At 31.6% G+C, this 23,403-nt stretch overlaps 1 protein-coding gene across 2 annotated transcripts in view; it reads right to left on the bottom strand.

Moving 5' to 3' along the window:
- Positions 1-412: 412 nt before the first annotated feature.
- The window catches only part of LOC106457585 (putative polypeptide N-acetylgalactosaminyltransferase 10), a 165,866-nt gene continuing 142,875 nt past the window's right edge, over positions 413-23,403 (bottom strand). For both annotated transcript variants that reach the window (XM_013917026.2, XM_022383619.1), the window contains exons 5-12: positions 21,700-21,866; positions 21,129-21,317; positions 19,880-20,057; positions 18,967-19,195; positions 15,949-16,170; positions 5,279-5,389; positions 3,756-3,899; positions 413-3,184 (exon numbers count right to left, since the gene is read on the bottom strand). In XM_013917026.2, coding sequence (XP_013772480.1) covers positions 3,032-3,184; positions 3,756-3,899; positions 5,279-5,389; positions 15,949-16,170; positions 18,967-19,195; positions 19,880-20,057; positions 21,129-21,317; positions 21,700-21,866 — 1,393 coding nt within the window. In that variant the 3' untranslated portion in view covers positions 413-3,031. The remainder of the gene's footprint in view (positions 3,185-3,755; positions 3,900-5,278; positions 5,390-15,948; positions 16,171-18,966; positions 19,196-19,879; positions 20,058-21,128; positions 21,318-21,699; positions 21,867-23,403) is intronic.

Below are 23,403 nucleotides of genomic sequence, written 5' to 3' on the forward strand. Positions count from 1 at the left end.
AAAAAAAAAAAAAAAAAAAACTCCTTTTAAAATTGCTTTGTAATAAAATTTTTTTTTTTTTATCAGGAGGATTTCATGAAAAAGAAAAAAAAAAGGGTTGCATTTCCTCTTTAAACTCGAATATAAAAAGTGAATTGTAAGTTAACTGATGTAACGATTCTTAACCGCTTTACACTGCAAGCAGAATTGGCCAGTAACAAATTTAATTGCTCTTAAGAAAACATAAAAAAAAGCAATTGGTGTAAAAATGTGTTAAAGAAAGAAAATATAGTCAACGCTTTTGGCCAAAATCGTTCAATGAGCTTTATGTCTCTTTGTTAGAGATTTTACAACTGTATCAGTTTTTGTGACAACACTGTTGCTTAGTTTTTTTACTGTGTGCTTTTCGACTTAACATAAAATACTACAACAGTGAACCAATGTAATATTTTTACTTCAAAAACTTATTACATGTTATCTATAATAAGCACAATGTTGAAGAAATATACAATCGTTTGTCTTGTACCAATTTGTTTATTATAAAATTTAAACAATATTTCTTGATATTTAATTTATTGTAAATGAAAAAAAATAATTATAGACAGCAATTATTATGACAAATATTGTAAACATATAAAATTCGTGAGCATCTGAAACAGTCTTAAGCATTCACTGTCTATCACACCAAAACAAAACAACCATGGGACTATCTGTTTCTAATAGCTGAAAGAAAAATAACCATACCCAATGACAGAAGGTAATTCTTCTTTATGTTGGTTCTTTCTTTAGAGATAATTTAATTCCAACAGCACTTGGAAATTGTGTTGATATATGAGCAATACTAGTAATAAGACTGAAAATTGTAAAAAAAATTATTATTTTTAATCAACAAACATTTTTATTCATGAAGTCTAAAAACTAACTATTTACAATTTTGTGATTATTTCAAACATTAATAATTAGTACACATCTATCATTGGTTATTTTTCATCCAGAATAACAACAGTGATACTCCATACGCAAACATGTCATCCACAATAAGCACAATGTTGAAAATTGCTACATGCCATAAGAGAAAGGTCAATCAGTCATTTATATGAGTATATATTCAGCAATATAGTTTGATTTCTGTTTAATTGAAAAATAAAATAAAAAGATAACTCCAGACAGCAACAATATATGCTCTTGGTGGGTAGATTATATAAATAAATAATTTTTAACCATCAGTTAAAAGTTATCCATAGAATGATTAGATACAGTAATAAAATATCTTAAGCTTGGTGGCTGGAATACCAAAAGAAACCAAATTTAACAATCAAATAATGCTGTCCACAAACTGTTGAAGGATTGGCACAAGAATTAATTAAAGTAATTGGAAAATATGTGATGAATTCAAACTTTAGAATTTTAGATTAGCATCAAGGGGCACAAAAAATGCTTAACAGCTATGCACCCAATCAAGTAGCACTGGATCAATGTTATCCTTACACTGTCCTCGGATTAGGCTTAACATTTAAAATACAAGTGAATTGTGAAGTTCTTAAATTTATATTCTAAGAAAAAGAAAATAATACGAATTTTGGAATACTTTTATAAACAAATAAGTTAGTAACCTGAAGAAACTTTGTTTTATATCATAGAAATATTAATACTGATTTATAATGATGTGGTTATAATGCTCTATATAGCAATTATGTCTGTGTATATTCATTCTATGAAGTAATGTCTTTCTCTGAATCCATATATATAAATGTAGCTGCATCTAAGGAGCTACAGAATTCACAAGCAGAGTCAAGTATATGTTTAAATCAACTTAATCTGTCTTAACACATAAAACTGTCCCTTTTTCTAAAGATCACAAAAGTTATAGCAAACCAGAAATCATAAACAAATACAAACATCAGTTAATAAACACAAACGTCCTATTATACTTAAGAATATTAAAGATCTAAAATGCAACAGAAAATAGAATGTTTAAGATTCACCAACTTATTATCACTAAACACATTTTAAGAACTGACTAATGTTTAACTCTGTCAGAAACATCAATTAGTTCAGCCAAAGTTTGTTATGAATCTACACAAGTGGAAAATATTTTGAAAGATTTTTCTTTTCACCAAAACTCCACTGGTATAACACAATAAACAAAACAAGTACTAAATTTTCCTTAAGGCTGTAAGAACAAGTTACTTTTATAAAGCAAATCTTGGAAGTTAATCCTTGCTAACAACAGGCAGAAGCAGTTATAACAAGCAGATAAGATCTATATAATTTTAAAGAATAATACCTAAGTTCAGCATGGCCTAATAGAATGGTTATTTCTCCACTGTGCTAATTTCAAAATGCGAGCTACTTACATTTTTATGTATGACTTGAATGATTTAAAAATTAATTCTGTTAATATTCTGTTGTTGTTAATATTCTGCAACACAGGTTATTTTCAAAATGGAAAGTTATTAATAAAATTTATGAAACAGTATTTATGTATGTATGTATGTTTACATTCAGTATAATGGGCAGAAGCATCTAATGTAAGCACTGTATGTAAACAGTTTATTAAGTTGCAAAAATCTTTAAAAATAATTCTTCTTTATTGAAAAAAGAAACAAACTATTTTTTCAATTACCAAACAGTCTAGCAAATATTCTGCATGAGCCACACTATGTATTTAAATTAAACAAGTCTTCAAATATAAAGACATATAATCATTACCAGAGGAATGATCATCAGTATTGAAAATGATGATAACAATTACATGGAATGTATTCACAGTTTAATATATATTTCTTTAACCATACCTTCTATTATCATATCTCTATTCAATTAGCATTGTATCTGGAAAATATTACATAAAAGTAAATCACTCAAAATTACACTTCAAGCTCTGCCCTATGACCAAAAAGTGGCAAAGGTTAAGATAAAACAAAGGACAGTAAGACCTTGCCAGACCTTAAATTTTATAGTAAACATATTACCACAATGTTTGCCACAAGACAAACTGAAGCTCTTTCTAGTTATTAATAACCTTAGTTCCTCTTATGCATGACCTATTTCACCAGCTTGCTAATGCAGAAGCATTAACAACTTCAAATTTCCATTTTTGATTCTGGCTGGTTGGGTCACAAGGGCTCATGAAAAGCTCCTGACGTTCACTATCACAATCCAGACAATTTCCAGTTATAGGATGAAGCAGGTGTTGGTTGTTCTGAAAATTATTTACAAGAATAATATCTTAATTTATATTTAAATTTGAGATTTAGAGCATCAGAAAATATTTAAGTTCCAGAAGTTTGCAGCAAGAAAATAAGCATTTATGTGAAAGAAAATTACATTTGTCTTCAATATAAATATAATCGTAAATGTTAAAATATACAAAACAAATAGTTCATTATGGATAGATCTCAACTGTGAAAGTGAAGGGAATAAATTTTTTATAATGTATCTCTGTTAGGTAAAGGCCTATTTTTAAAAGTTATTGGTTTACAGGGTTTCTTATTTTTTTTATTTAATTGATTTTTTTTAACATTATGGTAGAAAAAATATAAATGTTTTTACCATATAAAATATAACTTCAAAAGTATAATAACAGCAATCTTTGCAATGTTCATTTCCACTTTACAGTTATAAATATAAAAAACTAAAAAATGTGTATTTTTATACAAAGAAAGAAGAAAACATTCGGAAAAAAGAAATAGATAAAAAAATAATAAGGATAAGAACAACTACAAAAAAAAGAAAAGAAACTAGAACCAGAGAAAGTGACTTAAGAAACTCACCAAATCATACTTCCATAGCTGGTTTCCCTGCATGCCATGGCAACTCCACAGAACAACAGGTGCATGGGTTTCTGAGCTAGATACATCAAAACAGACACTTCTTTTGGCTGGACGGATGTCTTTATGCCAAGTTAAAACAAACTGCTACAAAATGAAAAGAAAAAAAAACCAAGGTAGTAACAAAATGGTAAATATTGAAGCATAGAAGTGACACTTTCTAATGTGGCTGATGTGTGAAAAATTTACATAGAAGCATTTGTTAAGTGAGCATACACATTGGAGAGAAATAGAAAATTATTGTTTCATAATAAGAAGTAGTGAGCTTATTACCATACAAACAAGTAAGCATATAAATAAATTACCATACATTTTTCAATACATGATTTACGCAGTGTATGCACAATAAACAAAGGTAAAATGGGCCTTAACTGTCATGTTGAGGTAACATATTTAAGGACTTTGGCTCTCTTAGTTGAATATAGTCCTTCTGCAGTCAATTTCTGACAAGTGATGCTGCCTGAACAAGATCACTATCACCCATTTTCATCTTCAACCTAAATCCTCCATGTACACAGTTATATATTTAAGGAGCCAGATTTTTTGTATGTTTAAGCACCATATGTTTTCAAGTGAAGAGGAAACTTAGTGCACATAATTAAATTAAATAAAAAAAACGTTATTTTATTTTTAGATGATTCCTACTATATATATATATATATAGACATCTTTAAAAGTAAAGATTATTATTTGATTGAAAATCACCCAGTTTCACATACCGAGTATATCACATACATCTTAACTGCTGCAGCAGTATCCGTGTGCACATAATTATTATCACAAAAACAGACAAGCTTTAATGTCTAAGCAATTTACTAAATACATTTTAACTTGCTAAAAAAAAAATATTTGCCAAATAAAAACATACTCAAATATCAGATGTATTACAAAACATAGTTTAGAACATAGGAAGACAAAACAGCACATCCTATAAGCATAAATGTGTTAAATAAAAAATTGTAACATAAATAAATCACCAGAGAATGTCAAAAATAGAAACAGGCAAAAGTATTAAGTCTATTAAATAAAACATCTGTAAAATCTGCTTCAAGAAAAATATCATTATCATGATTCCTAATCATTTCTAAAGCACATTTAACCTTTAAACATTTCAGGTTTTACTGTAATTTCTCAGAAAGAGAAACTTATATCATGAAAACTAGCATACCACAGACACATGCAAAAGTGCAGATTCTTTTCATTTACCAATACTGTCAAAAGCAAAAATACAATTATGACAGACAATACAACATTTAAATAAATTGCTTTATATTTCATTACTATACAAGAATAAACTTGTTATTCTGCTTTATGATTAATAATTTAAAACTTCTCTTGTTACTTCTCTTGTTTTATGATATATGGCAATATATAATAGAATACTGCATTTTCCCCACCATGAACATTATTATTGCTACAATATATTTTGATCTTCAATACAAGTACATTAATTAAGAAACACATACCTGTTCTCCACCTTGGTTATCATTATCTTTTATACATTTTTCCAGATTAAATCTTTCATTTTGACCTCGAAATCGGGTATCAATGCACAAATTCCTACCAACATTGCGAATCTGGTGCAATATACAAAAGGTACAAATTAAACAATGCATCTAGATGACAAAGTGTACATCTAGAAAATGATTACATATGTCCTAAGTAAAAAGGATGTTCAGAATATCAAGATCATATGGTACTTGATATAATGAGAAATATTAAAATAAATTATATTAATAAAAAGCTAAGAATTCTATTACATTATACCCAGTCTACATGCTTATAGCACTGTTAACAACTTCATTCATAACGATGACACATGTCAACAATAAATGAGAACAATTAATGGACTTCTTTGTTACTTTGAACAATCTAGGTTTTTGTTATTTATTAAAGAGTCAAATTTTATTATATAGTAAAATGGCTGCCACTTTGTGCATCTCACTTCAACTAAAAGGCTATGTTAAATTTTTCAATCTAATGAAAGCTTAAAAATGGAAAACCCACAAGTCACTAAAGTTTCTAATTACTCATGAAACAAAAGAATTTTTTTTATTAATTAAACTAATATAACAGGATTTATCCACAATGCATTCTTCACCCTTGGATGAATAATACTATTTCACTGTATGTGTAGTAAAGAAATTCAAGTTAATTAGCACTTTTAATTAGAACAAAAATATATATACTACTTTAAGTTTTCACGAGAAAACCTTACATTATTGATTAATTCTTATGAATGTGAATTATAATTATATCCTATTTATTACAGATTCTTCTTATGAAAACCGTATTTTTATACAATAAACAAGTTACTTCAGATACCTACCTGCTCTCTTTGTAGTTATAAATATTTTAATGGAAGAATTAGGCAGAAAATAGATTGTTTTACTGTAGCTGTAAATTTTCAGAGTTTTCTACGTTGGTTTGCTTGCCGAGTAGTTCTATTTATCAAATTATATATAAGGCCTAGAAAAGGTTTTAACTATTTGGATGCTACTAGATTAAACTGTTATATTAAGTCAAAAACACCTAACAGGCCATATCATTTGAACTAAATAATGCAAAAATTCTAAAACTTAAATAATTAAATTGCTTCTTATTCTGTTGGTTAATTGATAATAAAAATAAGGGTAGCTATTTTGTACAAGTAGCAGATGTAGACTGCTCCACATATACACAGTTATTAGCTAAGAACATACACCTGCTTTAATTAACTAACAAATAAAATGTAACTACATTGAAAAATTCATAAAATAGATTAGCCTAATTTTTAGACTGACTTATTAAAACTATGAAATTTTGCATAAGGACATAATATAATGTTGAAGTAAATATTCTACCTTTCATAAATTCTTTGAAAAGCAGAAACTGTACAAATGAATTTGACCAAGGTATGTACTTATTTCCCAACTTATTGAAAATCTGCTGTTGTTTTTATGCACACTTATCTTTAACAATACATATATATCTATGTAAAAGGTAACTAATTTGCCAGTTCGGGGCCCAAACAATAGGGAAACCATAAATAGCCAGCCTTCTGACATTCTTCATTGATTAATTAATTCAAGTTCTCCATAAAAATATTAAAGACATCCAGTGAAAGCTCATCCCAAGTATCCATATATACATATATCAGTAAGTTTACAATTAACAAAGAAAACGATGTGTTACAGTACCATACATTTTCTTATTTCTAATTTTTAAAAAGGATCTTGGTATGGTGGTGGATATATCACTCATGCCTCTGTTACTAGTATGAAGCTAATACAATTTTAGGGTGTATTTATAGACATATTGATCCAAAGTCAAAAAAGGTGATTATCTCTTTCTCTCTAAAAGTCACTAGTTAAGACTCACTTGGAATATTGTGTACAGTTTTAGTCTCCTTATCTAAGAAGGATATTGACTTATTGGAAAGTGTTCAGAGGAGAGCTATTAGGATGATCTCAGAGAAGGAAAGGTTATATCACAGTAATAGATTAGGAACTCTTAAATTACTTTCTTTTGAGGAAGGGTAAAAGGTGTTCTTACTGAAGTTTACAAGATTATCTGGAAAATCAATACAATAAAGACTTCTGATCTCTTTGTACTGCTTTAACATGTTCTATTGTTGGGTGAATTCTTTCGGGTTATCTGGTAAAAAATAATGCCAAGTACAGTCCACATCATGGTAATGAATTAGTTTATTTCTTCTATAATGTTTGCTATGGTGAGTTTACTTTGACACAAGATATAGGCCTAAGTTCACAAACAAACTTTTCAATATAAACATTGAAATTACTGCAGGCCTGATACACTAATATTAATTAACAGAAACTCCCTTGGTTGATAACAAACCTGACTAATTTACTAATTAGCTTAACAGAAGCATAAACTCTTTATGAATAACTTTACTCAATTAATATTCTCTCAATCATCCATTACTTGACATTAACCACTTGATCATCAACTACTTGTATTTATACTGAACTATTACTTCTATCAGGTGCAGGAAGTTTCTAAGTTCTAGAATTACTTTTATGAACATCCTTGATCTTAATGGCATATATCCTCTAGCTAACAACTAAATGAAAACATTATAACACAGCCCCCTTCCTAGATTGTGAAGTCCCTTGGCCAATTCTAATACATAACTAAAATAATATAGTAAACTATCCTTTCACCAAGTCTTTTTTGGTGATTTCCTTTTCTGAAGGTTATGGCACACAGATGGGATGGCCTCTTATCCCTTGTTATCACAGTACAGTTCACATGATTCATAATAGTTTTCTACAGACCCCTGGCACACAACCCCCAAAAACGTATTCCCTCCAGTGTCTTTGTAATACTTAAATGTTCAGGTGTTGGAAGGTTGTGGAGATGATGGTTGGTTTTTGGGGTTTATTGATGCAAAGCAATGTGGCTATCTGCACCAAACAACTGGTATAGAAATAAAAACAAAAAATAAAACACTATAAAAAATAAAGAGAAATGAAGTTAAAAGCTAAACAATGTTCAAAAATCAAGTAAAAACTAAATAGAAGTAAAAAGGCCAATGGCCCGCAAAAAGCTAAAAACACAATCAAGATAGACAATGTCACTATCGCCAATGACACCATCCAATGGTCAGGGGTAAACCCTTAGAAAATACATGTCTCAAGTGGTGCCACCACTTACATTCGTAATGACAGCATGAAAGTAAAATGTGGGCAATTGTGACCTGAGTGTCACAAAGGCCACGCATTGGCAGATCAGTCCCACATAAAAGAAAATGATGGGTGAAAAAACTGTGATCAATGTGTAGCTTAGCCAAGACAACTTCCTCCCTTCGATCCTTACAGAAACTAGATGGTCAAACAACAACAGTAGGTTTAATCTGGAAAAGTTTGTTATGAAGTTGCTCACTCCAAATTGACTGTCAACTGGCATGAAGCTGGGCCTTAGTCACAGGACCAAGATCCATATAAGAGACAGGCTACAGCTGTGACAGCACCAGAGCAGATAGATTTAGCTGTGGTGTCAGCATGCTTGCTCCCTAGAATACCAACATGGCTGGGTATCCAGAAAAACTGGATAGAAATGGATGACAGAGAAAACTGAGCCAGTCCTTTCACAATGTCTAAGAAAACAGGGTTAGAACTAACATTAAACAATTCGAAGGCCAGAAGAGAGCTAAGAGAGTCAGTGTAAATAGTACAATTAGTGTACTGCTTAGCTTCTATATGATCCATGGCAAGAGAAATGGCATACAACTCGACAGTGAACACAGAAACTGTGGAGGGGATCCTGTGAGCAACCACCGAGCAACTAAAAACCATGGCAGAGCTCACAGAGTCACCTGATTTTGAATAATCCATAAAAATGGGAACAGAAGAATGGTTCAAAAGATGTTTAGCAAACTGAAGACAATACTTCCAATCAGGAATATCTGCCTTCCTCAGATGATTCAAAGAAACGTCACAGGTGGGGATGGTAATGAGCAATAGCGGGATGGGCTGATCATCAACATCATCCAATGATAGACCCAATTCAACCAGCTGTGTTTGGATATGCAGGCCAAAAGGAGGAATGACAGACATTTCATTCTGAAAGAGCCCAGCCCACTGGGGAAGGAAGATACAACCACAGGTGGGATGACATGGTAAGGATCAAAGCTTGGTAGCATATTGTAAAGAAAGTTGCAAATGTTGGAGGTGAAGAGGAGGTTCACAGGACTTAGTGTATAAACTCTGGACTGGCAAAGTGCAGAAAGACCCTGTGCAAAGCCAAAGTTCCAGATGATGTACAGTATCCAACATCTTCAAGGTAGAGGCCCTGATGGATCCATAAACCATAGATTCATAGTCCAGCTAATAATGTACGAGTGCACAATAGATCTTCAACATAGAACATTGATCCACTCCCCAAGAGGTGGAAGTGAGGACACAAAGGATGCCCACATACACTCAAGAGCTTTATCTCAGGAACCACAGGAAGAACAACATCACTGAGATTGAGCTCAGATCACGGTGTAAACCCTGTTGGTGGCAAAAATGAATGCAAAGGGTTTTAGAAGAAGAGAAGGTGAAACCATTTGCTGGGATCCACTTGAACAAGCAAGTGAGAGCAGTCTGAAGCTGCTGCTCAATAAACCTCATGTTCAATGACTGACAAGAAATGTGAAAGTCATTGAAATAGAGGTCGTTTGCAACAGTAGGAAGAAGTTGTTGAGTGATAGCATTAATCTTAATACCAAAAAGTGTAACATTCAAGACACAGCCCTGAGCAATTCCAAGTTCCTATGTGAAGGACTTGGAAACTGTTTCAGTAAAGAGTTACGAATAAAAATGGGCAAATGGCCATGCAACTCATGTGAATGGAGGTCCTGCAACATACCCAACCTCCTTGTAGTATCATAAGCCTTCTGAAGATCGAAGAAGACAAAAACAAGATGCTCGCTCTTGAGGAAGACTTCCCAGATCGAAGTTTCAAAATGAGTCAGGTGGTCCATGGTGGAGTAATGTCTACAAAAACTACATCGAGTAGGCGAGAAGAGGTTGTTTGATTCAAGGAACCAAACAAGATGAGTATTAATCATCCTCTCGAAAACCTTACAGAGACTGCTAGTCAAAGCAATTGGATGATAATAAGAAGGCATCTTGGGATCCTTCCCAAGCTTTGAGAAAGGAAAAACAATAGCCTTGTGCCATACATCTGGAAATACATTCTCATGCCAAATATGGCTAAAAACAACTAGAAGAAGAGCAAGAGAGGCAGGAAAGAGATGGCATAGCATCTCATAATGAATATCATCAGGTCTTACTGATGAAGTGCGAGTTGAAATTCCAGATATCCCAGGCCTGTTTCTGAGCCTTCTGTGTTTGTTGGCAGGCAGGAGTCCACCATGGAAAATGTTTCAAGGTTTTAAGAATGGAATGAACAGCTGTTTGAATTATTCAATCAGTTACTTAACTGACTTCTGACAGCCAACAAGCCCCCTCTAATTCCTTCTGAATGAAAAAGGGAGACATTTACACTAAAGGTTTGTCAAACAAAGAATGAAGAAATGAGGTACAGGTACAGATTGGGGTGGTAAATGCTGTTCAGAGTTTTTTATTGTTTTTCGTTTTTGGTCACTGGGTGCAGGATCCATAAAAATGAAGAAACTTCATTTCCCTCTGACCCCAACCACCATGGAATCCTACAAGGAGTTGCACTACAATGCTAAAGTAGAACATTGTAGAGGTGCAGAGTTTTGTGGATACTATGTCCAAACACCAGCATCAAACACAATGTCCACAACACCCATTGAGAATGTCCAACAATGGTACTTAGTTGACAACAGCTCAACAGGACCAGCCAAATGACCCTGGGCCATCCGTCTACAGAAATTCAGGATCAAAATGATGTGTTAAAGTGCCACTAACATAAACTGACTCATCAATGACACCTTTTAACCACAAGGATCCTCTCCTTCCTTTCACGGGATGCTAAACACAGCAAACATGTGGGTGGATGTTTGGATCCCAGAGGAGGTAAACTGAGGATACAGAACTTTCCCTGGGAAGTCCCCTCACCACGTACAGGAATCCATTTTGAGGGGGAGATAATGGAGTTCTTTAGAATGTAGTGACTGTGTATGTATCAACTGTGAACATTGTTTCTTCCCATTTCTGATATAAAAAGCCCAATATATTTTTCTCTTCAAGCTGTATGGAGTGACTATTTTCCATCAGGGTTTCTCTGTACTATTCTTGATCCAATGAATAACTGTTTTCAACTGGAAATGTTTCAGTGGAGTGTTGGATCCCATTAGTTCTTCATTATTATGAATGGATGTAACATCTTGAATTATACTTTGTCATCTTTACTAATTTGTGCTTCCCTCTTTTCACAGCATTTACATGATGTTAAAGTTGTACTCTTGGAGTTTTTAAAGCCATCTTACTACTTGGTCTACTGAATTGCAAAAACTCACCAGCCACTTCAGTGTGCATGATCTGTCTGAAGTGTAAACTTCTGTCCATCTTACTATAATGACCGTAGCTTTTATGTCAGTATCTATGTAAGTAACCAAAACTTCTGCACCATCTATTGAATGGCACCACAAACAAAAATCCACAATAAATTTCACACTCTGGGTATTCAAGATTCAGACACTTAGAAAAATAACCGTAGTATGTGCAACAACCATTTCTTTATAATAGAATACAATTTTAAATAAAAATACTCTCCTCACAATAAGAACACAACTTTCACTAGTACTGTACATGAGGGTTTGATTAAATCTTTATTGATGTAATTTTTAAATATAGTAATGAGAAACTAGAGTTTTTTAAAAACTATTATTTTTTCAATAAACAGTACCACTTTTAATATATAAAACATTACAGTTTATATCAGTAAAAGTTATGAAAATTCTGAGCTCAGTACATTAAATCATTTTGATGCAATGAGTTGCGTATGACTAAAGAGCACAATTCGAACACTTTTCCTGTACAGTACTTCCCAGAAAAAAATCTTTTAGAAAATGTTCACTTTTTCTAAACTTTTTTTCAATGAGGTATGAATACTATGATAAGTAATTATTAGCACAAACAACTGCCTTTAGGGTGGCATTTCTGCTAATATAGTTTATGGAGGAAATGACTTAGGGCTAAAACAACATTTAGTAGCTATTTCTGAGTTGTATAAAGCCTCCTTTTTACAGCATTCATTGCCTTCCTATAGAAAGTAATCACGATTTTTTCCATGCTATACTTGTGATAACACTGCTCATATTGCAAAAACATCTGTATCTAAAATGAGTGTATCTCAAGACTTGGATGTGCCAGTACAGGAGTCTTAGTTAATTCTTTTTTTAAAGTTTATTTAATGCTTGTTTGCAATCACCAGTCAAACAAAATTTATTTAGCTTTCCAAGTAATTTGTGTAGAGGTTGAGCTCTGTCAGAAAATAATATTAATAAATGACTATAGTAAGAGCATAGTCCAAAAAAATCTTCTTACCTCACACAAGTTCCTTGGTGTTATCCAGTTGTGAAGAGATTCAACCTTAGATGAGTCTGTAAACACTTCTCTACTAATTATGTGTTCCAGAAAATGCAGAATAAGATTTTTTTTCCTCAACTGATCTAGAACTTTATTAATCCATCATATGCATTATGAAAGGTCTTCCCTTGAGTGATTATGTCATTCAAGTATACGAGTACAATGATCCATGTTAGCTGAGAAAAAACACATTCAATTAGTTATTGAGATGTAGCAGATGCATTATGTAATCCAAATGGTAATATAACAAACTGCCACAATCCATTTCCTGCAGAAAAAGCTGTCTTCTCTATACTTACTTCATCAACTTGCTTGAAAATATTCACTGTTAAGATCCAAAGTTGAAAATCATTTTGATTCAAACAGAGCGTACAAAGTAGAGTAAATTCTTGACAGTGGGTAGGCATCCTTCTTTATAATTTCACTCATCTTCCAGTAGTCCAAGCAGAACCTTGTGAATACTTTCTTCTTCTTCACTAGTACAATAGGTGATTCCCAAGAACTAGCAATCAGTTCTGTCCATCTTGTTCCTTGATGACTTCTATCTCCTTGAAAGCCTCAGCTTGTTTTGCAAGTGAGGGTCATCTGGCTAATGAAAGTATTGGGGCTGCATCTCCAGGATCAATCTTGTGAGATATTTTATTTGTTCAGTTTCAATCATAATGCTCATTAGAAATGGTTTCCTTATATTCTTTAAGCAAATTATATTATCTCTAGCTCTGACCAGCTGTAAAATTATAACAGCTCTAATCATACAGCTCTTCTAAGAGAAGTAGTAGCTGTTCTTATGTAAGGATTTGACAGACTTCCTATGTCTTGTTTCAAAGGTGACTAAATCTGATGTTTTCTCAGATAGAAGTACTACATATAGAGCTTCACCTCTTCCAATGTTTTATCCAGACTTGACTTGAAACTTATAGTTTGTTTTGTTCAGGACCCTAATGATGACATTTTTATTTTTCAGATCGATAGTTCTTTCAACCATTAATCCTTCAGGACACAGCCCGGTCACTAGAGCTAAATTTATTTGTAACAAGTCCTAGTATGAGTAATTCACTTCTTGGTGGTACAATAACTTCCATCCTTGTTGCAGAGTTCAACCTCTGGTGCAGTAATTGTCATTTAGTCAATAGGAATTTCCTGGTCATAGACTATGAAGCTATTTGAAGCTAGCCTAACCTCCCAAACATGTCTCTGCAGGAAATCAGCTCCTAGTATGCACTCTTTCTTGATGTCAATTATCCTACAATAAGGGTAACTTCCAACTTTTCTCTTGCTGGAACTTTATGTCCACCTGCTGTTCACATCAATCCATCTTCTTTCATCATTGTTGGAAACAGTTCTTACTAGATACAGGTTTTTGGCTGCTGTTTATGTCAATATGTCAAGTTACACTTGAAACATCTATTGACTTGTGGTTTATTTGTTTATTTCCTCCATTCTGTGTAACTATTTGTCTGACAAATAATTTAAATTTTTTTATTTTATTGTTGGGAGTTGAAATTTTGATACCACTCAATCTGATAATCTCGTAACTTTGAGATGATTTCTTTAGTTGCTTATTTGTGATTTTAATGGATTCAAATTCCATTACCAACTGCATGGCTTCCTTTAAGGATGTATGTCTGTTTTGCTTAAACTAATTTTCATATTCTCATTTGTTATAGCCACTATAAATTAAGAGAGGAACCAATGACTTCCTAAAAAATAAAGGGTGGACATCAAATTGGACAGCCTTGAAGAACAAAATGGTGGTCTATTGTTATTCATATTTCATATCATGGTAAGTAATCCTCGAGCATGCACAGAAACTAGGACAGTTTTAAAACTCAAAGTTATGGGATTGAAAGTATTTAACTAAAACTGAAATATTGTAGTTCTTAATTAAGCCTAAGAAGGTTTGCTTTATATTCTTTTATTTTCTACACGTTCTTTACAGTTAGTTATGTAACTTTAATAACCCCAAGTAGCAAGATTTTAATGCTATTATCAATAATAGTAAACCTAATTCAAGAATTTTGAAAAATCTCATAACTTTTATAACTTCTACTATGGTTTTTCCCATAATAGCCTAGTTGTGTTTTTAAGTTGGGTAGCTGAGCAACTTTTAACTCATCACATAATAGGTGTCTTAATGCAGATTTTTGATGAACAACTATAAGAGTAAAGGTTACACCATAACAATACTAGTACTAGAATATAGTAAATTTGTACAGAAATAAGTTATTCCAAGACAAGTATACCTATACATTAATCAAAGAAAGAGAAGTATATGTATTACTCTTGAACTTTGATATGCAAGATCTGTAAATGCAACTACATAAATGTTTTTTTAAATGAGACTCTTAAGACAGTTTTTGAATTTTATGCACATCCCAAACTTAATTAGTATCTGCCAGATACTTAATATTTACAAATGTAATGGTAAAAGGAGAAATTAGATGAAATTTTAACAATATTAAGGTTTAAATCTATTTCACAATCATCATTATGACTGGTATCATGACATGATTGTTTAATGTATCATCTTAAAACTTACCTTAGGAAGTAAATTAGCTTAGGTAAGTTTTGCAGTTGATATAATCAATGCAGATCTCCATACAGAAAACTAAAGAATCACTAATTTTTCAAATATTGTAATAGGATTTGTAACTATAACTAACATGTTTAACTTTTATTAAGAAACAGCAAAAATATGCCAGATACTGTACATACTTTTATTATAAAATATTCAGAAAATCATCGTTCAGCTAGTTGTTAAACCATCATTAAATTGACACTCTGCTACAATTTTATTAAAATTATAAAATTGTACTTGTGACTTAGTTGTATCATACTGTAGATACAAAAAACTTAATAATCACAGATAAAAATAAAAGTATGTAAATAATAATAACTTCTGAACCAAAAATCAACAAGGCCAACAATAAAGCTAATCAAATATACTTTTCTTATGTTTTTACTTATAAAATGAATAGTTTAATCGGCTGGGTTCCCTTGCCGTTAATATTTTCAGTCATAATCCCAATGATGTCTCACAAGGTACAGCCAGTATAGGAAATTTAAGTTAGTCCTAAATACTAAACTTAAGTTTAATTCTAATTTCAAATACAAAGTTTATTTACTTCTCCTTTTGCATAATCTGGTGGTTCAACAGGGGGGTACTTCTTAGGTTGGTCAAAGGCAACATTTTCCATGAACCATTTGAAAGGTTTACATTTTAGAGTTTCCCTCAGAGCTCTCTGTTTTGAAATATTCCCTGGATCAAGGTTACGGTAGTGGGGTCTCCGTTTATAAAGGTATTCTTTATATTCATCCATCCAGACTTCAGCTACACGCTTATAATTCTATAAAAATAAATCAATCTTCAATGAAAATTACAACTTTATTTATAAAGAAAACATTAACTTTACAGGATATTTTAATAAAAAAATAAAGATTATTTTATTTTAAAGTTCATCCAAAATAATCTATTATCATTAATCTTTTGAAAAATAACTATTTTAGTAGGGCCAAGCAAGATGTATTAAAGCTTTCTTTTGAAATGTTATATTTTTAGAATTAAATTAAATGCAAACAGGTGTCTATTCTCCACTCTCCCACATTCCACTTGCATCAGGAGGACATATATACATAGTTGTCATCATGATGGAAATCACATATCTCCTAGTTGTAGTAAGATGAATGCCATGTACCCAGAGAAAATAAAAGAGACCCAGGAAAACCTGAGAATGGACTTGACACTGTAAGAAAGTGCAATGACATAACCTATTAGATTTAGAAAATTAAATAGTAAGTTGTTTCTCATACAGGTTAAAGCTATTAGCAGGGACAAAAGCATAGGGTATGCAAATTGAATAGTCCAAAGTTCTAACATGTTAATATGAGTTGTTACTTTTTGAAGAGTCCAAGAACAACAATGATGTCGATTCCCTCACACAGTAACCCAACCCTCAAATCTGTGAAAAGACAATGGTTGAGAGAAAAAGAAATAAAAGAAGTTCCTGCTGTTACAGACTCTCAATTCAATCAAAGCTGGAGAATCACAAGAGTAATGGTAGAACTGTTGATCATACATGATAATGAGTTTGAAGTGAGATGCCATTGAGAAGTGATTAAGGTCCCATTGTAGGTGATGCATGTGCATCTTAAGTGAATGACATTGTGTAGTGTAGCCATTATTTCCAAAGCAGAAAGGATGTCTTTGACAGAAAATGTACAAGACAGAAGAGTATGAACAGAAAGATCCAAGGTTTACAACACCAAAGGAGCTAGCGTCAAAGTCCCAGATGATCCATCTTAGAGCTGTAGCTAGTTGGGTGTATCAAATGAGTATGTGTGAGATTGAATGGAAAAAAAGGGTCAGAATAAGCTAATCATCAATGCACAAGTGAGAGTTGATGTTGAGGTAATGTATAAAACCAGAAAACACTTTTAGTATTTGTCCAAAAATGTATGTAAATGAGGCCAAGTTGAAGAGTAGAGAGTGAACTGATAAACCATCCCTACTGGGAATAATGGAGAAAATGACATGATGACAGATGAATAGGATATGAAAATAAGCATCCTGTACATCTATCTTTGTCACCCAAAAGCCATGATTTTCAGAATTGTAAACTATTAGACTTAAGAACAAACTGAAGGATCTGTTGAAACCAAGGGTCCCATAGATAATAACAAAATGCCAGAAATGACCTCCCCCAAAATTCCAGATGGAGGAGTTTTCCACAATAGGAGAGAGTCAACAAGCAGGTCAAAAACCCAAAACTAACTTTGCCCTCTTACAGTATTTGTCCAGTCAAAAGAGCTTAAAGGTACACATAGATACAGCAGGTATTTACTGAGAATTAGACAAAGAAGGCAAGAGAGAAGAAAGAACATTATGAAAAAGAATGAAGACCAGAAGCAAAACAAGGTGCTAAAACCCTATCACCTTCTCCTGCTTCTCCTGAATGGGAATCTAATTTGCATGAAAGACCTGCAAAGTCAAAAGATGCAGAAAGAAAGCTCTTTTGAGGTCAGCTGGAATGTTGAGGGGGAAATGAGTTACTTGTAAATCAGAAATCTGGGCTAATGTGTTAAATGAACATAAAAGCCACAAGACTGCAAGACAGATATTTGATCTTGACTAAAAGAATCAGGAGAGCAGGAATAGCTAATAACTATGCAGAAGCAGAAAGTCTCACAAACACCCAGTGCTGGAAACTGATGTTGGATTAAAGTGGAAGACCATATGAGAGACCCCACTCTAATAACCAATCTAAGGGTCAAAAACTTGAGAAGTAATATGAGTAGTGGAATATGACAATGCTAAAAATCCACCCACATGATGAATGTAAGGAATATTAAGGTTACTAATATTCTGCTGGTTTCTAAAACCACCAACAGCAATCCAAATATCAGACAAAGGTGGAAAAAATAGATTCAACTGTTGAATTGTCTAACGTGCCACTAGTAACAACAGGTGTAAGAGAAATTGATTAAAGTTTTAAAATAGAACATATCTGAGAGAAAAAAGAAATGCATGAGACCAGCATATACTTTTTCAGGATTATTCTTAACATACAAATTCTGCTCTGCAAACACAGATGGTAAATAAGCCTACACAAAATGTTCAATCTTGTTCAAGATCATGAAAAAATGGAATTATGTTGAAAAAGCACAAATTATAGACATCCTCTTAACGTAAGTACAATAAATCATGTGGAATGGGGAGAGTAGAGAACAATGGGTAAGTTAGGCATGCTCTGAATTGTGTGAAGAACATTCAAAATGTTAGTCACATGTTTGTTGACAGCATGAGAAACACTCTAAAAGGAATATCTAGATCAAAAAAACAAGTTAATAATATTAAAGTACAGTATATTAAATTGCAAAATAATGTTGTTTTAGCCATTTTCTCCATGTAAAACACTTTAATAGTCACGTTTTCTTGTTGTAGTTTCCTTTTGTGAAAAGTTTTCATTATGTAAAAAAAATAGGTTAATTGTAAAGATAGATTGGTCATGACTGTTATTTGTATTAACAAACTGATTAATGAAGCAATCCAAAAGTTTCTGTATGAAATCACTAATGTTTTTATCATTGTTGTCACACAGTTTACCAAAAAAAGTATCTAGATACTGATTTTGTTTGGTACTTACCCTACCAACAAAATCTCCTATGCCTGGATTTGGGAAAGGAGCAAACTTTCGATAAATGTGACCAATTCGTGAACATGGAGCATCCACCATTTGCCCTCCACACTGCCATATCTTAAAAGACAACTCATACTGCTCACCACCCCAAACATCTAGTCCCTCATCATAGCCTCCTAATTCCCCAAAAAATTCTCTGTCAATGGCAAATAATCCTCCTGCCATAACAGGACTTCTGTTGAAAATAAGGAAGTACCAAAAATGTATTCAAACACATAAAAAAAAATCCTTCACAATTATACATTAAGAATAAATATAAGTATAACAAATACAAAACAAAAGAATGCTACAAACATATCATGCTCATTCATCTAAACATTTGAAAACTTTAATGGAAGCAAGTTTGAAAACACAAAAAATAAAATAAGTACAATGGTTAAAACATTAAATCTTAAATATATAACTAGAAGGACTTTAGAACAACAATTTGTATTAAAACTATTCAATGAAATATGAATAACTACGTATAAACAGGTCTTAAATTTAAATGAAATATAATTATTGAAAACACTTTAACCAGGATAATTTACTATATTATATATGTATGATGTTTTTGTTGCTTTACTCACCATAAAGGCATTAAAGAATATGTAGAATTTATGCTACTAATTTATTAATCTCAGTTATTCAGTAAACAAAGTGCTTGATGCCCTAAAAATTAATACAAAGGTCAAAATATTGTTTTCTGTAGGTAACAGTGTTACAAAACTGATTTTAAGGCATCTATATCTTATTTTTCCTTCTTTTTTGAATATTGAAAAAGAATATGGATCAGTAATATGTCATAACATCATAAACAAACAATGAAGTACAGAAGCTTGAGTTGTAATTTTATTACACATAGATAAAACAAACAAACCTGAAAGGTTCAGTTGGATGTTGTAGATCTTCTGGCAATAATGGTAAACGTTTATAATAAAGTTCCCAATCAAAAGAGCCCCGAGCACCTTCATCTTGAGCCCTATAGGCAAATGTTTCGTAATCTAAGACATCAATAAAAGGACAAACCACAGTACGATGATCCTCAGCTATGGGTTCTGTATGATAAAAAAGAAAGTAATTTTGCACATTTAAATCTAATAACAAACAAAGTCTTATACACTACATCAATTCATTATGTATTTAAATAAAACAATAGTAACTGCTAAAGACATATGAACAATCATTTATTTTCTGATGTAATGCTATACACATAGGAGTATATACAAAGGTGGTTTATTTTTGCTATTTGAAACCCGTGATGAATGTAAATCAACTACTGAAGTCTGTAATGATTAAAAATTAATGAAAGGGTAAAGAGGGTTAGATTTATCAAAAAAGTTGGGGGAAAAAATATTTTATACCACTAACACATACATGCATAAAATAAATTACCAAAACATTTACTATAGCCATAATCCTAGACACAAAACTTAATATACTATTAATTAATTAATTCTACTATAATTATGTGTAAGAAATTGAGAATAATTTTATTTACCTGTAGCTTTTTGTTTGTTTGAGCTTTAATACTTTGTAATTTTCTAAAGAACTGAATGATAATAAAAGTTATTAAAGTCGTAAACTTTAACTGACTAGAAAAATATATTCACCTTTTACAAGAGGTTGGTGTTTTTAAAAATGGTTACAATATTTTTTAAATACAACACAAATTCATTTTATGAAATTTAAGAATAATAATGTACCATCATATGACAAAAGTAATTTGCTATATTAAAAAAAGGTTTTTCTTTAACAGAGATTAAATTTCTTGATTGGGAAAAAAAATTATGTTTTCAACATAGAATTACCTGAATTTTATTACCAAAGCTGTTACAACTATCTTAGTTATGATTCTGAAAACATTAGGTATACAAAGATATTTTACACACAATGTAAGTAGTATTACTATAATAGAAAATTAGGAAAACCAGAAGAGAAAAAAATTATCCTTTATTTTAATTACTAATAAATACTATATTTGTAATAATTTCAGCTTTTCAATACAAAACCCTAAAAAATTACAAAAATTTATTACTGTTGCATCTTAAAGAACAAAGTGTACATGAGAAATTCTACACCTAACAATTAGCCACAGAGCTTATTTCAGTGAATAGAAACTTTGATACCTAAGAGAGGAGGTAACCAGTTAACATTAGCTTCTGTGTGGGAGTCCAAAAATATGACTACATCCCCTGTTGCTTCACGAGCACCCATTAGTCGAGCTCGAATCAAACCTTCTCGTTTTTTTGCTCGAATAACTCGAACGTTACTGAAATGTCTTTTGATATAATCTTCAAGAGCTCCCTTAAGTTCCTCTGAAACATAAAACATATCAATGTGAATAAATTCAAACAACTCAATGCAAATACAAAGTTGAATCAGCTAACAGTATCAACCCAAAAATACATTAGCAAATGTGTGTTAAGCCACAATTCATTCTAGAACATGCCTGAGCAGTAAATGCTTTTACTGGCCTGTGGTTTACTTCACATAAATTTATTCCTACCCTTACTTAATTTTCATTTCAGTCTATTTTTTTTTTCTTGTTCTAAAATAAAGATGACTCTTATTCATAAACAAAATCAAAAGACTATTAAATTATACCTAACTTTTATTTCTGTGCTAAGTACTAGTGAAATCCAAAAGTTATTTAAATGAAAATTTCTAAAATGTTTGAAAATCAGAGGTTTATCTTACCTTTGCTGCTAAAATCATCAACTAATATAACTTCTTTGACTAGGCCAGGTGGTGATCGATTCAGTACACTAGTGGCAGTACGCAACAAAGTTGTCCAGTGTTCATTATGAAAAGGAACAACAACACTAGCTGTTGGCAGTTTGGACAGATATAGCTTACTTTTACACCTATATAAATGAATTTAATATTAAACATTTCTGACATACTTTTGTTTACGTACAGATAGTTGAAGAATTTATTATAATAAAAATTAATTAATTCAATGCCACAAACACATGCTTTACTGAAGTGCTTGAATAATCTAATAATCTCTCATTCTTCAACACTTGATTCTTATATATGTAAAGGTCAGTGACCCCACAATAATACATGAAACTGGTGGAAACATCTTTTACATTTCCCATAATATTTCAAATAAACAATAGTTTTCTCAAGCCTTGTGCCCAACCCTTTTTTTTTTGTCTCAAGCATTTTATATACATCATCTATATACAAAGGTGTAATAGCTATTTATACATTAACTGAACATCAGTACTTAATGGCTCTACAATGTATGCTCTTAAATTATTGTATATGTGTGAAATACTTTGTACATTAGAAACGTTATAGTCCCAATGAAAGATTGAATGAAAATCATCCAATTGTAGAACAGTAGTAGCATCTGGTTCTAACTTAGATTTCCCTCTCCTCTTTAGCATTCTAAATTAATCAATCACAAGTCTGAGACACTTATAAAGATATACCCATAAAGTATGAAGACATACATTTTAGAATTGAATTTTGGTGTCCCATTTATGTCTAGTAAAGAGTATTTCCAATATTAAAGAGAATGAGGTTTATACTTTTATTTTTCAAAAACTCTCTCTTCATGAAATGGAACTCCATGTACAGATGGTTCAAATGCACATCTTAAATACATCTAATCAACTATGTTAACCATCAACTGTGACACTATTAACAAAATTATATGTATGTTCTGATACAGGCAACATACACAAAACAAACACAGTTAATCATATAATATTTGACTACTTTCTGGTTGTAGGAAATGTTGTAGGAAACATTAACAACTATATATGCGTATTCAATAAAAACTGTTTCATTATGTTTGAGAAAGTATATGGAAATGTACATCCTTAAATTATTCTGCACTAACAAAATGAGAAACATTTTCTACTGGCTGTAAACTGTAATAATTTGAAATGCCATAAAAGATGAAAATTTTATATACACACAAGGTTATTTAGAAAACTTCTGTATTAAAAATTAGAATGCAAACAGTTGAATTCTGTCAAAATAAATCACACATTTGAAATTCTTCCAATGCAGTTCCTTATCTGTTAAAATAATATCCCTAAATTCAGGTTTATAATGCTTTTTAAAATCATTTATTTCTATATACTTATTATGATTTTGTGCATAAGGTATATTTTTGGTTGTGCAACTAATAATTATATATATGTAATTTTTCAATTTGTTGCTAACATGTAAACTTTTATCTTAAAATGATACTTTGATCTAAGGTTACAAATTTAAGGAAAAACAATGTTGCAATTGAAAGAAATAAACTATACACCAACACTGTTTCCTAGAATGTGCTTAATGTTTAAACACATAATCTTCTAACATGGCTACTTTTTGGTGAACTCTAAATAACTTACAAAAAAACCTTTGCAAACTTCAAATGTGTGTAAAATATATTAC

The sequence above is a fragment of the Limulus polyphemus genome, unplaced genomic scaffold, assembly GCF_000517525.1.
Source record: "Limulus polyphemus unplaced genomic scaffold, Limulus_polyphemus-2.1.2 Scaffold17, whole genome shotgun sequence".
In the NCBI taxonomy this organism is placed as follows: Eukaryota; Metazoa; Arthropoda; class Merostomata; order Xiphosura; family Limulidae; genus Limulus; species Limulus polyphemus.